General features: G+C 42.1%; 1 protein-coding gene across 2 annotated transcripts in view; it reads left to right on the top strand.

The window, feature by feature from the left end:
- nos1apa (nitric oxide synthase 1 (neuronal) adaptor protein a) overlaps positions 1-7,041 on the top strand; it is a 143,623-nt gene extending 136,582 nt beyond the window's left edge. For both annotated transcript variants that reach the window (XM_044043644.1, XM_044043643.1), the window contains exons 9-10: positions 1,440-1,605; positions 4,057-7,041. In XM_044043644.1, the coding sequence (XP_043899579.1) occupies positions 1,440-1,605; positions 4,057-4,616 (726 nt within the window). In that variant the 3' untranslated portion in view covers positions 4,617-7,041. The remainder of the gene's footprint in view (positions 1-1,439; positions 1,606-4,056) is intronic.
- Positions 7,042-12,361: the final 5,320 nt, after the last annotated feature.

Genomic DNA, 12,361 nt, shown 5'->3' with positions numbered 1-12,361 from the left:
GTCTTTTTAACATCTGTCACATCTGTCGCTGGGTATAAAAGCTTGTTTCACACTCATCCAACGATTCAAGGTCTTTACAATGCATCCATTTAAAATAATTGAAAGCAATTATAAGCTGAGGAGAGGAGTCACTCCTATTTGAGTTTGGACAGGACTTTCAAAGTAAAGTTGGGAGTCACTGCTGATACAAACCCTGTGTGTGTGTGTGTGTGAGAATGGTGTCTCTTTTCATTTCCTCTGCTTTTATATGAATAAGTTTAAGTCTAATATAGAAGTTTCATCCATTTTTTCTTGGGATTCAATTGAAATGGAGCATGTGTGTGTTTTAATCTCGTGGACCGCAGACATTTGCGTCAGTTTTCTGTCTGAGTGTAAGTAATTACATTTTATTATAAGGGAAATGGAGAGAGATCAAATATCAGAGAAGCTGTAGATTCATATACTAGACAGACTATGCTAATTATTTTGATATGTATTTCCTGAAATTGGTCAAATCATGCAATAGTCATGTCATAGTTTCCTAGAGACGGGATCAAAATCACTGGTTTGGATGTCAGAGATAAAAACTTAAATCCGTTGTAACTCATATAAAAGTCATTAACAGCATTTTAGCTGATTTCTTCTTTAAATGGAGAAGAATATTTGTGACACAGTTGGAGAATTGTGTCCTTGAAATGGCACAAAGGTGTCTAAAACAACGGTACTGACTGTAAAACATAACATTTGCTTTTATCAAACCCTTCACGTTACAAGGAGCAGCGCTGCTCTGTCGAAATGTCACTGACTGATGAACTCGTCTCCGAAAGTGCAAAACTTTCCAACGTTCCGTGTTTTTTTTTGTTTTGTTTTGTCTGTTTTTTTTTTTTACTTCTTGACACTTACTGTGATTAATTACCGTGCAGTGAAAATGCAGAATAAAACCATCAATCACTGCCACTTGCTGAGCTGACTCAGCCGGATCCTGATGAATTAGTTACAAGGTCTAAAAGTCTAAATAACATCTATGCTTGCTTTTGACGTGTGCAATTGCACTACACATACTTTTTTTGGCATTTTTTATCCCATCACCCCAAAGCAAATTTGCAACTGTTGAACAGTGTACAAGAAGTTTGCCATGAGCAGTTTCCAGTGGTGCATTACGACTAAAATGTAAACTGTTTAAATATTAATTCAAGGCTATCACTCTTTGATTTCCACTGATATAAATGATAACATACAATCAATTTATGACTTATCAATGACATAATAATTGCTCATCCCTTTCCCTGATTTTGGTCAAAATCAGTTTATTTAGAGAATAGTTGTTGCCGGGAAGACTTCACTGTTGATTTTACATTTTCTTGCAGTGGAGCTGTCACCTGTCATGTGTGGGAGCTTCAGTGCCTGTTCTATGTGCGCTGGTGATGCGCGTAATCATTCCCCTCCTCTCTCGTGTGCAGGTGCACCTGTTGAAGGACCAGTTGAGCGCAGAGGCCACAGCTCGTCTGGAGGCTCAGGCTCGAGTTCATCAGCTGCTGCTGCAGAACAAAGACCTGCTGCAGCACATCTCCCTGCTGGTTAAACAGATCCAGGAGCTGGAGACCAAGATGTCTGGACCAAACATAAGTGAGTGGATTGTACAGTATATACACGGCCTTCATTCTGGAGTGTATACATGGGCATTGAGAAGGAGATGTAGAAAGTACTAGAGACCAAGTACTTCAGTAGAAGTTGAAGTGTTCTTTAAGCACCACACTTAAGTGGAAGTACTAAAGTATTCAACATCTGTTGTTAAAATATCTATATTTACCCTGGTGTATAGATTCTCGGACGACGATATATCATCAACCCGATATTTTGACCCACTCTTCCCGATCCGATACTTGTATAATACATTAAAAAAATGAAGAAGAGCGAAGAAACAGATCCAGGATGTCCCTTATTTTTTATTTTATTCACCTTACTTTATCATTTAACACTTATAAACAGAGCATTTCTGTGAGGTAGCTTGAACAATCAAGTAACAACTAATGTATGCATGGCCAGGATATACAATCTAAAAATTAAACATTACAACTAAAAGTAGCCTCCTGACTAAAATGGACTATGCCACGATGAAACTGTATTTACTGCAACTGCACTGCAAACTGTTCTTTCAAAAAGAAAAAAAAACAACAACAACAGATGATGGAACTATGACCACAATAGTGTAAGGACAAGAAATGATAAAAGAATACGCATTTATTTATTTTTTTTAGAAGTTATTTCATTTCAAATGTTAAGCGGTAATAATGTTTTCATGTATTGTATGTGTATTGTTTTGTGTAGCAGTGTAGCTCACAAAATACTATCTGTGATGAGAAGTAGCGCATACAGAGAGGTGTGCTTTCTCCTTTTGGCCACAAGGGGGAGTATCTGCTAAAGTGAGCACTGCTCCGGAGGCAAGCACATGTGTATGAGAACAGTTTCCAATTCCTGTTGAAATATTATAGGTCTGATAAAAAAAAAAAAAAATTATAAATATACATATATATATATGGATGTAACGTCCGATTCCGATCGCGTCTGAAACCAAATGATTGGCCCCGATTTCCGATCACGTGATCGGATCGGGCCATCCCTAATTATTAGTAGGAGTCTTCCCTTGGGATTTTTTTTGGGATGTATATTATTGTTATTATTTTGGTGCTATCCCATCTATGATGTTCCTGTCTGCTCGAACCGTTTCAGGGGCATCTTTACACAGCCTGCACCAGGGGTGCTCACTATTCCCAACCATCCATCCATCCATTTCCTACCGCTTTATATTCCACAGAAGGGTCACGGGGGGGGTGCTGTGCCAATCTCAGGGCCACATATAGAGACAAACAACCATTCACTCTCACTCCCATGGTCAATTTAATGTCCAATTCACCTAAACCCCATGTTTTTGGACTGTGGGAGGAAGCTGGAGAACCCGGAGAAATCCCACGTATGGGGAGAACATGCACTCCATGCAGAAAGACCCTTGTTCCAACTTGTGTGCTAACCGCTACACCAACCGCGTGGCCCCCTCGCTGTTCCCATTCACCCTGATCAACTGAATGCAAATGTTTGTCATTGCAGTGCAAACTTTCTGTTACATTTATGCTCACAATATTTACAGTGAAACTTTTTAACTGCTTTGACTTGATTACTTCTTTGGGCAGAGTGGAAAAAAAAAAAAGAAAAATATAATATAACGAGCTGCGTAAGAAGCATTACTGGCTCCCTGAATCATCACTGCGCCGGACAGGAGCCGTTCTTTCCTCGGAGAGAGAGTTTTATTATTCCATTGTTTACGACTGTCACAACAAATGATAATTTAGCCGGTGGCTTCAGCCTTTCCAAAGCTGTAAAATGCCTGTCAGAGTATCTTTTAATGTATTTATCTGTTACTTCAGCTGGATTTCTTGGATCATAATTTTTAATGTCTAATGTAACTTAAACAGCACACCCCTCCCTCCCTTGACCAGCCCCGTTTCATTCAAAGTTATGGGATGGAATCACTGTATCTGCATCTTTTTTTTTTTACATGAATTGCCCTCATTCACTCACTCAGTTTGTTTACATGACATTAGGAAAAACAAATTATTGTATTAGTCTGACTAAAAAAGACACATTTTTAAAGTACAGTCTGACTTCATTCGTATAACATTGAATTACTCATGGGTCACGCTGTGGTACAGTGGCTGACATTGTTACCTCACAACAATAAAGGTTTTTTTCTGTCGGTCTAAATTCTAAAAAAAGAAGGCTATGCAGTGCATGTTTGAGCGTGTCGTCTCAGTGATGACGAAATGCTTTGAAACGCGTTTTTTTTTTTTATTCATGTTTTATTTTTTCATAGCCACTACAAAAAAAGTGATTTATTAGTTAGAGAAGGATTGATTTAGTCAGGCTTTCTGAAGAGCTGCCATTCACAGTTATCTGTGTCACACGCTAGACGAATTTAAATGAACGGTGGCAACTGTGAATATGATAGAAATATTTCATCTGTCTCATCTGCTCATTCATCACTCATCCTGCTTTTTTTTCCCCCGTGTCTCGTCTCTCCAGTGGGCTCCCAGGACAGTTTGCTGGAGATCACCTTCAGGTCCACGGTTCCTCCCGTGATCTGTGACGCCACGACCCCGAAACCCGAGGTGACGGCTCTGAACCTGCCCGCGCTCGGCAACAGCGACTGGACCAGCAGCGTCTTCTCGTCTTCCAACGGGACTCTCGGAAGCCCGCTAGGTAGGGACCAGTGTCTTCTCAAACTGGAGCGTTTCCGTTTCCTCCCGGGGCCCCCGGGGCCTTTGCCGACTCCTCTACGTCCCTCGCCTCCCCCGCCGCTTAAGCCCAACAGGCTAGAGATCAAAAGTCCCGGGGTGTGCGAGGGCACGACGGAGTTGTTCTCCGATGACTTTGCCAGGTTCCGCGAGTCGGGCATCGCCTCGGAGTACGAGTCGAACACAGACGACAGCGACGACAATGACGATGAGGGGGAGGACGAGGGCGAGGGCGGGGAGGAGGAGGTGAGCTTTGGCTGGGGGACAGACGAGGAGACGGTGAGGCTGCTCAATGTGCTCAACAGACAGACGACACCCGACTGTCTGGGAGACGAAATAGCAGTGTAACGCATACAACGGCTCTTCCCCTAAAGAATCCGTCTAAACACAATAGCCTTCTACAATATTCGTTCACTCACTTCAAACCAAAACAACACGTAACAGACTATCTTTTATCAGAAACGCTCAACAGTCTATAGAGAAGGATTTGCCAGTATCCCAGATAAACAATGGCCCACTATTTTTATATGACACCCAGTCAACCTTTCATTAATTACGTTCATTCATTTTTATTTTATTCATCTTCATAATTGGAATAATTGGTCCCTTCAACCTGACCATGAAGCAAATGTTACTGAATAATAAAGGAGTTAAGTCTCAAAACATTTTCAAAGACGCAAAAACAAAAAAAGATCACAGCAAATAAATCGAAGAGATGTGTCAGATTATAAACTAAAAACAACAAAAGAACTTTTACCACAGAACTTCATCATAAGCAGAACTGGCAGGCTGTGACTTCAAACTGTCTTGCACTATCCTACTTTCGTTAATCCCTGATGACATTTTATGACTCGATATATTGAATTTTTCAAACGCATACAGCTCCTTTAATTTAACAACAGGATGGAGACAAAATAAAACAAAGAACAGCAGAAAGCGAGACATTTTGTATGGCGTTGTACACGTCTTCAATCTGAATCTCTCCAATGGAAATATCTTCTTCTTTATGTATAATTATAGTCCCATCGCCGCTCTAATCCTGGAGCGGTGATACGGTCACAGTTTGACATGACTTTTAATTCATTCTTGCAGGGAGCACGAGAGTGGGGCTGTAAAGATTTATGAGTAGACACGTTCTGGGTCGACTCATATTCTGATAAGTCGACTCTTTGCCGTGTTAATTTCATGCAGTCTATGTATGGCGGCTGTTTTCAGAGAACACCGCCCTTGTTTTCAGTAGTTTGGATTAGCCCAACCCACAGGAGACAGAAAGATTAAAGAACGTCCGGTGGTTTTATTTAATTTCGAGCGCGTCATTTTAGATGGCGGTTAAAAAAAAGTCAAAAACAAAGTGTCTTTGTTATGTTGCGCCGTCCGTTTTGAGTATGTAAACATATCAGATTTGGCATATTCCAGTGTTTTAGTCTAATAATCATTGATTTGTTTTATAATATATATATATATATATGTAACGGCAGCGATCTATTCAGTGTCGCTCTGCACCGAGACAAATCATCTAAATATTCCTCAACAGTTGATATTAATGTTGTATAGTATATTTTCGGAAATCGAAAACGCACGGGATGCAAACCGCTTTCAGAGCCGTCAGGGCTTCAGTCGACCAAGAATTTCTTTGGTTGATTACAGCCCTACACGAGAGACTCCAGAAGTTGGCTGTAGGCCGCTGAACTTGATTAAGTTAAGGTGAAAATGAAATTCTTAAGGCCATTTGCCTACAGCTAACTTCTTAAAATGTGGATTGTTAGAGATACACACACACACACACATGAATAAGCACACATGATAAACTTGGACATTTTGTCTTACTCTGGTATAGTCCTCTGTTGTCTGTCACTAACACAAGGAGACAAAGATTTGCTTCATGTTCAGTCGCGTGAGATTACGGTCACGTCTGTAATCTCATCGTCTGTAAATCTCTGTAAGGCTTAAAATGCTCTTGCTTTCCTTTTCCTCCTTTTGTTTTTCTTCCTTTACCTTTTCTCTTTCATTACACGCACCGAGGTTTGTATCCATACATCACACGCACAGACACACACTCCCTCACAGACGTCTTCGAACTGGGATTAAGAAGATCTCGGAGGAGTTGTCACGCAAAGTCTATCTGTCTGTGTACGTGTGTGCGAGCCCTCCATCACGTAGCTCCTCTGGTTCTCACGGTGAACACTCGCTCACGACATCCTCCCGTCGAGCGAGTTCAGGGGCACCAGCTTTGGATTTGTCAGGATCGGGAAAGCGTCGCTGTCCGGCAGGAACAAGGCCACGGGATTTTGTTTCCCCCGCGCAGACTGACGAGCTCTTGTCCTTGATGTTGTGAGACGTGACGGATGAACACCTGAGACACATTTCGGACTCGGCTCGAAGACGAAAGAATCAAAGACTATTTTTAGACAAACCGGACAAACTTTGTTTTCTACGTCATCCCACTGCTCCGTCCTTGACTTCTGGCCGGCAGCCCTCGTTTTATTTGTCTCCTCGCTATTTGTTGGTAGTCGGAGCATAATCGCACTGTTGTCCACACATTTCCCCGTGTTTTAATTTATGTAAAGCCGGGATTAGTCGGACCGCGAGGAACGCTGTCTGTTTCCCTTTTTTTTTTTCCATCCCCGCAAGCAGAAACTCTCCCCTCGTGCAGGGAACAGCAGCTCATACAGATGACAGCCAAAAATTGGTCTTGTTTGTTTAAACCCGGCTTTGTGTATGGCCTCCAGGCTCCATGCCATATTAAAGTGTTCATTTGGTTTCACAAGGAAAAGCCACAGAGTTTTTCTTTCATGGGGTCTGTCAGAGCAGCACTCCGGGTCAGGGTGGTGCAGTCAGTCCGGTATTTGGTTACAGCAGATGCTGCAGAGATTTAGATAAGAGCTTTAGCCCCGATAGGATCTTACCAATCTCGCGAAAGTCGATAATATGAACTCCCAGTTAGCCACTCACTTCTCTGAAGCTGCTTGTACTTAAAGCTTAAACATAGATTCCATCTGGGATTTGATTAAGTTTGTCAGGAAAATTGTGCCAAGTCACTCAAAGGTACCAAATGTGGTCCCGATCCAAAATCAATATGTGGAAAACACCACATGGGGGAGGGGTAATTGATCCTCTTAATCTCTGAAGTTGCTCTGAAAGCAAACTTTGCGGGGTCAGACTTGAAAACGCACCTGACGATTCGTGGCTCGATCTAAAAAATGCAGCTGACGCACTCGGAGGGGAGGACACTTCCAGCGGCATCGGTGACTGACTGACTGACCAACAGCACTCATTCAAAGAAAGCAAAAGCACAGTGACATTTCAGACCCTCTCAGAAATGATGATCATCAGACATTTGTCAGGGTCCTGGATTGAGACGTGCTAACTCCAGTGGAAGCTTTTACCTGTTCGTTTCAAGATTAAAGGAATACTTCACCAATTCACATTTAGCTTTGTATTACTAGTATAGGGGTAGTATTTTATTTCTTTTTTAAATTGTGCTTCCCAACCCCAGGTTCCCCAGCGTAGCTAATATCTTCATTGTTTTCTTTGTTACGTGCCCACCAGTGACACTCGGTCCTGTTAGCGTAAGCTGTTAGCAAAGATGGCATTCTGGGAATGAGGTCCCGTCCCCAATTAGCGTTGCAAGCGCTCAAGGCTCGGACCAAGTGTCACTGGTGGGCACGTAGCAAAGAAAATAATGAAGATATTTCTCGACTCAGGAGAAACTGAGGATGGGAAGCACAATTTTTCAATACTGCTACCCCTGTTCTAGTAATTCAAAGCTAAATGCAAATCGGTGAAGTATTCCTTTAATTGTCTGCACATGTGTCTCAGTTCCTAATCGGGTTGTGTTCAGACTAAATCCTTTACATTTATTCCAGTGCCTGGGAGTTATTTGATGACTCAGATGTGCAGATACTGTATATTTACCGCAAAGGTCACTGACTAAATTCTAGCCGTGATGTCATGGTTTATGGTCACTGATTAATAAGCAATGGGCTGCACCCTTTTATTACATCCCATATCAATTCTGTATTTTAACATTTGCGAGAAATTACCTGAAACATTTCCGTGTCTATAAGTACAAGTTTTTTTTTCCCCCCATACTTTTATTTACCTCCTTGCTTTTTAATGTTTCTCCTCCTCTTTTGTGACATTGACACTGATTTCTTCACCCTCTCATTACAGTCAAGATTCACAACTGAATTGAATAAACGTATGGTTTAAATGAATGGTCTTCTTCATACCCCCCCGGTTGGGTTACCGTTGCCCTTCCTACTTTCCTCTGAACTCTTGCACTTTCGCCACTGGAAAACTGGATATTTGATTCTGTTCTGGAAACCCGTAAATCCCGGAGACAGTTATTTGTGCTATTTTTCCCAGTAGATCAGCAGCTTCTGAACTATACCCAGAGCAGCCTGTGTAACGTCTCAACAACCGGGGCATTCCGACGCAGGGTGTGAACATCAGCAGACATCTACGTGCCTATTTATTTTGATAAAGCTTAGAAAATGATCATTTCATTGCGTCATTTCATCGTCTTGTCCCCCCAAGGTCAAGTGTTTCTTCCAGACCTTCTTTACTAACCTCTTCTGGACACTTTTCTTTAGTAATAGCCTCTTCATTTAATATTCTCTGTTTGTCACTTTTCTCTTTTTCTTTTATATCCTCTGCATTTCTCTCACATGACGCTCACTGTAACCTTATTCGCTTGTCATCTCTTCCAAATGTCACACATCTCTATATCCTCCTCGGTCCCTGCCCTGAATTTATATGTTCGTGTTGTGTGGGTTGCAAAAGATAAGTCCTGCCCTTGGCCCTTTTACCTCCTCATAAGATGCTGGAGATCAGTAATCATTAAACATTAAAGACCTGTGGTGAAGGAGGAAGAGCAGCTTTTCAGTTGTAGTTCTTGTGTAGTTTAAAGTTTGAACTAAATCTTTATGACCCAGCTCAATTCTAAGAGGACGACGCATGGATTATTTTATTTTGCACAGAATGGATTTGGCAGTAGTCGAGGTATCTGTTACTTAACATAATAAGTGACTGTGGACTGTGGATTTTTGGGTCTGTACTTGAGATGGACAGTTTGTCTGAAGGCCCCTCCGAATATTGATATCAGGGTCAAAAGTCACTTTCCTAGAAATCTATATTTCCCTTTGAAACTAAGTCTAATAGAAGATGATCAACAATGAGCCACTTTAATACACAAACTGGCCACTGCACAATATCTAAAATAAGTCTTCTGTCTGTTTTTTGCTACAGGCATTGATTAATGCTCATAAAATGACAAAATAAGCTCATGTGTTGCATTTAGAGCCATAAACCCTTCCCCTTATTTAGTGTTAAAAGAAGTCTTTTAAACAAATAAAATGTCCCCCGTTTGGTATTAAACACTGTCTTTTAAACTGCTGACTTGCCGAGTCTAGTTTGAGGTTCAATATTTCTCGCTTCGCCTCCCTCCTGCTCTGCGGTTTCCTCCCTCCTGTCGTTATTGGTTAATCGTCCTCTGGGGCTTGTCATTGCCAACTTCAGGCCGTGTTTGCACCCAGTCCAACCAAGCAGAGCTGTGCTGCTGACTAGTATCAGTTTCCACATTAAAGGCGTATGTGGTGTGAGGCTCGGGTTAACGACGCAGCCTGGCAGCGAGGAAGCGGCAGCCGATCAATGCGCGTCCTAACAAGCTTAGTCTGTCACTTGCAGGGACGCGGGGGTGCATTTGCCTCGCACTTAAACCCCATTTTTTGAACTAAATCTTTATGACCCAGCTCAATTCTAAGAGGACGACGCATGGATTATTTTATTTTGCACAGAATGGATTTGGCAGTAGTCGAGGTATCTGTTACTTAACATAATAAGTGACTGTGGACTGTGGATTTTTGGGTCTGTACTTGAGATGGACAGTTTGTCTGAAGGCCCCTCCGAATATTGATATCAGGGTCAAAAGTCACTTTCCTAGAAATCTATATTTCCCTTTGAAACTAAGTCTAATAGAAGATGATCAACAATGAGCCACTTTAATACACAAACTGGCCACTGCACAATATCTAAAATAAGTCTTCTGTCTGTTTTTTGCTACAGGCATTGATTAATGCTCATAAAATGACAAAATAAGCTCATGTGTTGCATTTAGAGCCATAAACCCTTCCCCTTATTTAGTGTTAAAAGAAGTCTTTTAAACAAATAAAATGTCCCCCGTTTGGTATTAAACACTGTCTTTTAAACTGCTGACTTGCCGAGTCTAGTTTGAGGTTCAATATTTCTCGCTTCGCCTCCCTCCTGCTCTGCGGTTTCCTCCCTCCTGTCGTTATTGGTTAATCGTCCTCTGGGGCTTGTCATTGCCAACTTCAGGCCGTGTTTGCACCCAGTCCAACCAAGCAGAGCTGTGCTGCTGACTAGTATCAGTTTCCACATTAAAGGCGTATGTGGTGTGAGGCTCGGGTTAACGACGCAGCCTGGCAGCGAGGAAGCGGCAGCCGATCAATGCGCGTCCTAACAAGCTTAGTCTGTCACTTGCAGGGACGCGGGGGTGCATTTGCCTCGCACTTAAACCCCATTTCCTCCAAGTAACGAGGTTTAACTTTCCTTGGTTCCATTTGGAAATTGGGATTAGGCAATTTCTTGCGTTTCGGGTTGTCGGGAGATTTAAAGGTGTCGATATAACACTGTGGTCTGGCGCCTTAAGAGTGGAGTTAGACACACTGCACTGGTCTGTAACGGCAAAAACACAGAAAGTTTGTTTCCTTTTTAACGTCGGCGTGCAGTGTGTACTGCGTTGTGCGGGTTTGAGGTGCGACTTTTAACAACTTGCTTCACGGGGCAGCCCCTCGAATCAAGCATCCCTCATCCCACAGTGCGCCGGTGATGGAAGCCGAGTGCCTGGCAGTCGGTTTCAAATGCCCCATCATCGCCGTTTGTACACTGCGCCCCCGTAATTGATGAACGCAAAAGTACCGACGAACGGCTCCGCCCGTCTTTCGGCGCAGCGAGTACAAATGGGCCTCAAGACTCTAAAGTGAACCGGCAACTGCTCCCGGAGTTTATGGACAACGTAGGGAACCATTTATTCTAAAACTGTAGACGAAGCAGCAAAGTCTCTCTGGCCCAAACTGTGAAGATTGCTTGGCTGGTGAAAAACATTCTCCTTTGACCTCAGTCCAGCTGACAAAGTGAGTGATGGCAGAAAAGTCTTGGAAACAAGCAGAAAGTGAAGCTGACTGTAGGCCAGGCCCAAGAAGAGACACCAAGGTGGATATACGTGTGTGTATATATATATATATATATATATATATATATATAAATATATTAGAGCTGGGCATAGATTAATTTTTTTAATCTAGATTAATCTCACTGCAATCTTGGAGTTAATCTAGATTAATCTAGATTAAAATGGCTCATTTGAATTCTTCTTCTGCTAAGTGGCGCTCCTCTGTTTTCATCACACCTAACATTAGGAGTAGGACAGAAAAAGTATATCAGAGTAAGATTGCTAGTAGTAGTAGGCAACTATCAGCAACTAATCAGCAAAACGTTGATAACGTTAGCTAAAGCTATACCGCGTGAAGTTAGTTTCAGGTTGGATATTCATTCAGACAGTTGTCGGACGCGACGGTTGGATATCCAACCTGAAACCATTTTCACCGTGGTAAATTACATAGACCGTTATAAAACAAAAAATGACAATAAATTACATAAAGTAACGTTACCTACATCCGCGCTCAGCCAGGTCAGAGCCTTCTGGGCCAGGTATACATCCGCGCTAACATATCAAAGTGAAATTCATAGCTTGCTCACTATGTGGACCCAGGTCCCAGACCCAACTTTGAGAATAGATTAACAGCGATAATTTTCTTATCGCGCGATAAGAGTCTCGCGTTAACGCAGCACGTTAACGCCGTTAACGGCCCAGCACTAAAATATATATATATATGTATATATATATATATATATATATATATATACCAAGACTCCAGCAAATGATCATCCAAGGCAAAAGTCAATATCACTTTCACTGGCCTGTTAAGAAGCAGACAGTGACACCCAGCAGCAGTGGTTGACTTCGTGGACGCTCTGGGAGTGTTTGGGGTCCAATAATAAGTCCGTGTAAC

This window comes from Solea senegalensis, linkage group LG14 (genome assembly GCF_019176455.1).
Source record: "Solea senegalensis isolate Sse05_10M linkage group LG14, IFAPA_SoseM_1, whole genome shotgun sequence".
Lineage (NCBI taxonomy): Eukaryota > Metazoa > Chordata > Actinopteri > Pleuronectiformes > Soleidae > Solea > Solea senegalensis.
This window is presented reverse-complemented; position numbering and strand designations above follow the sequence as displayed.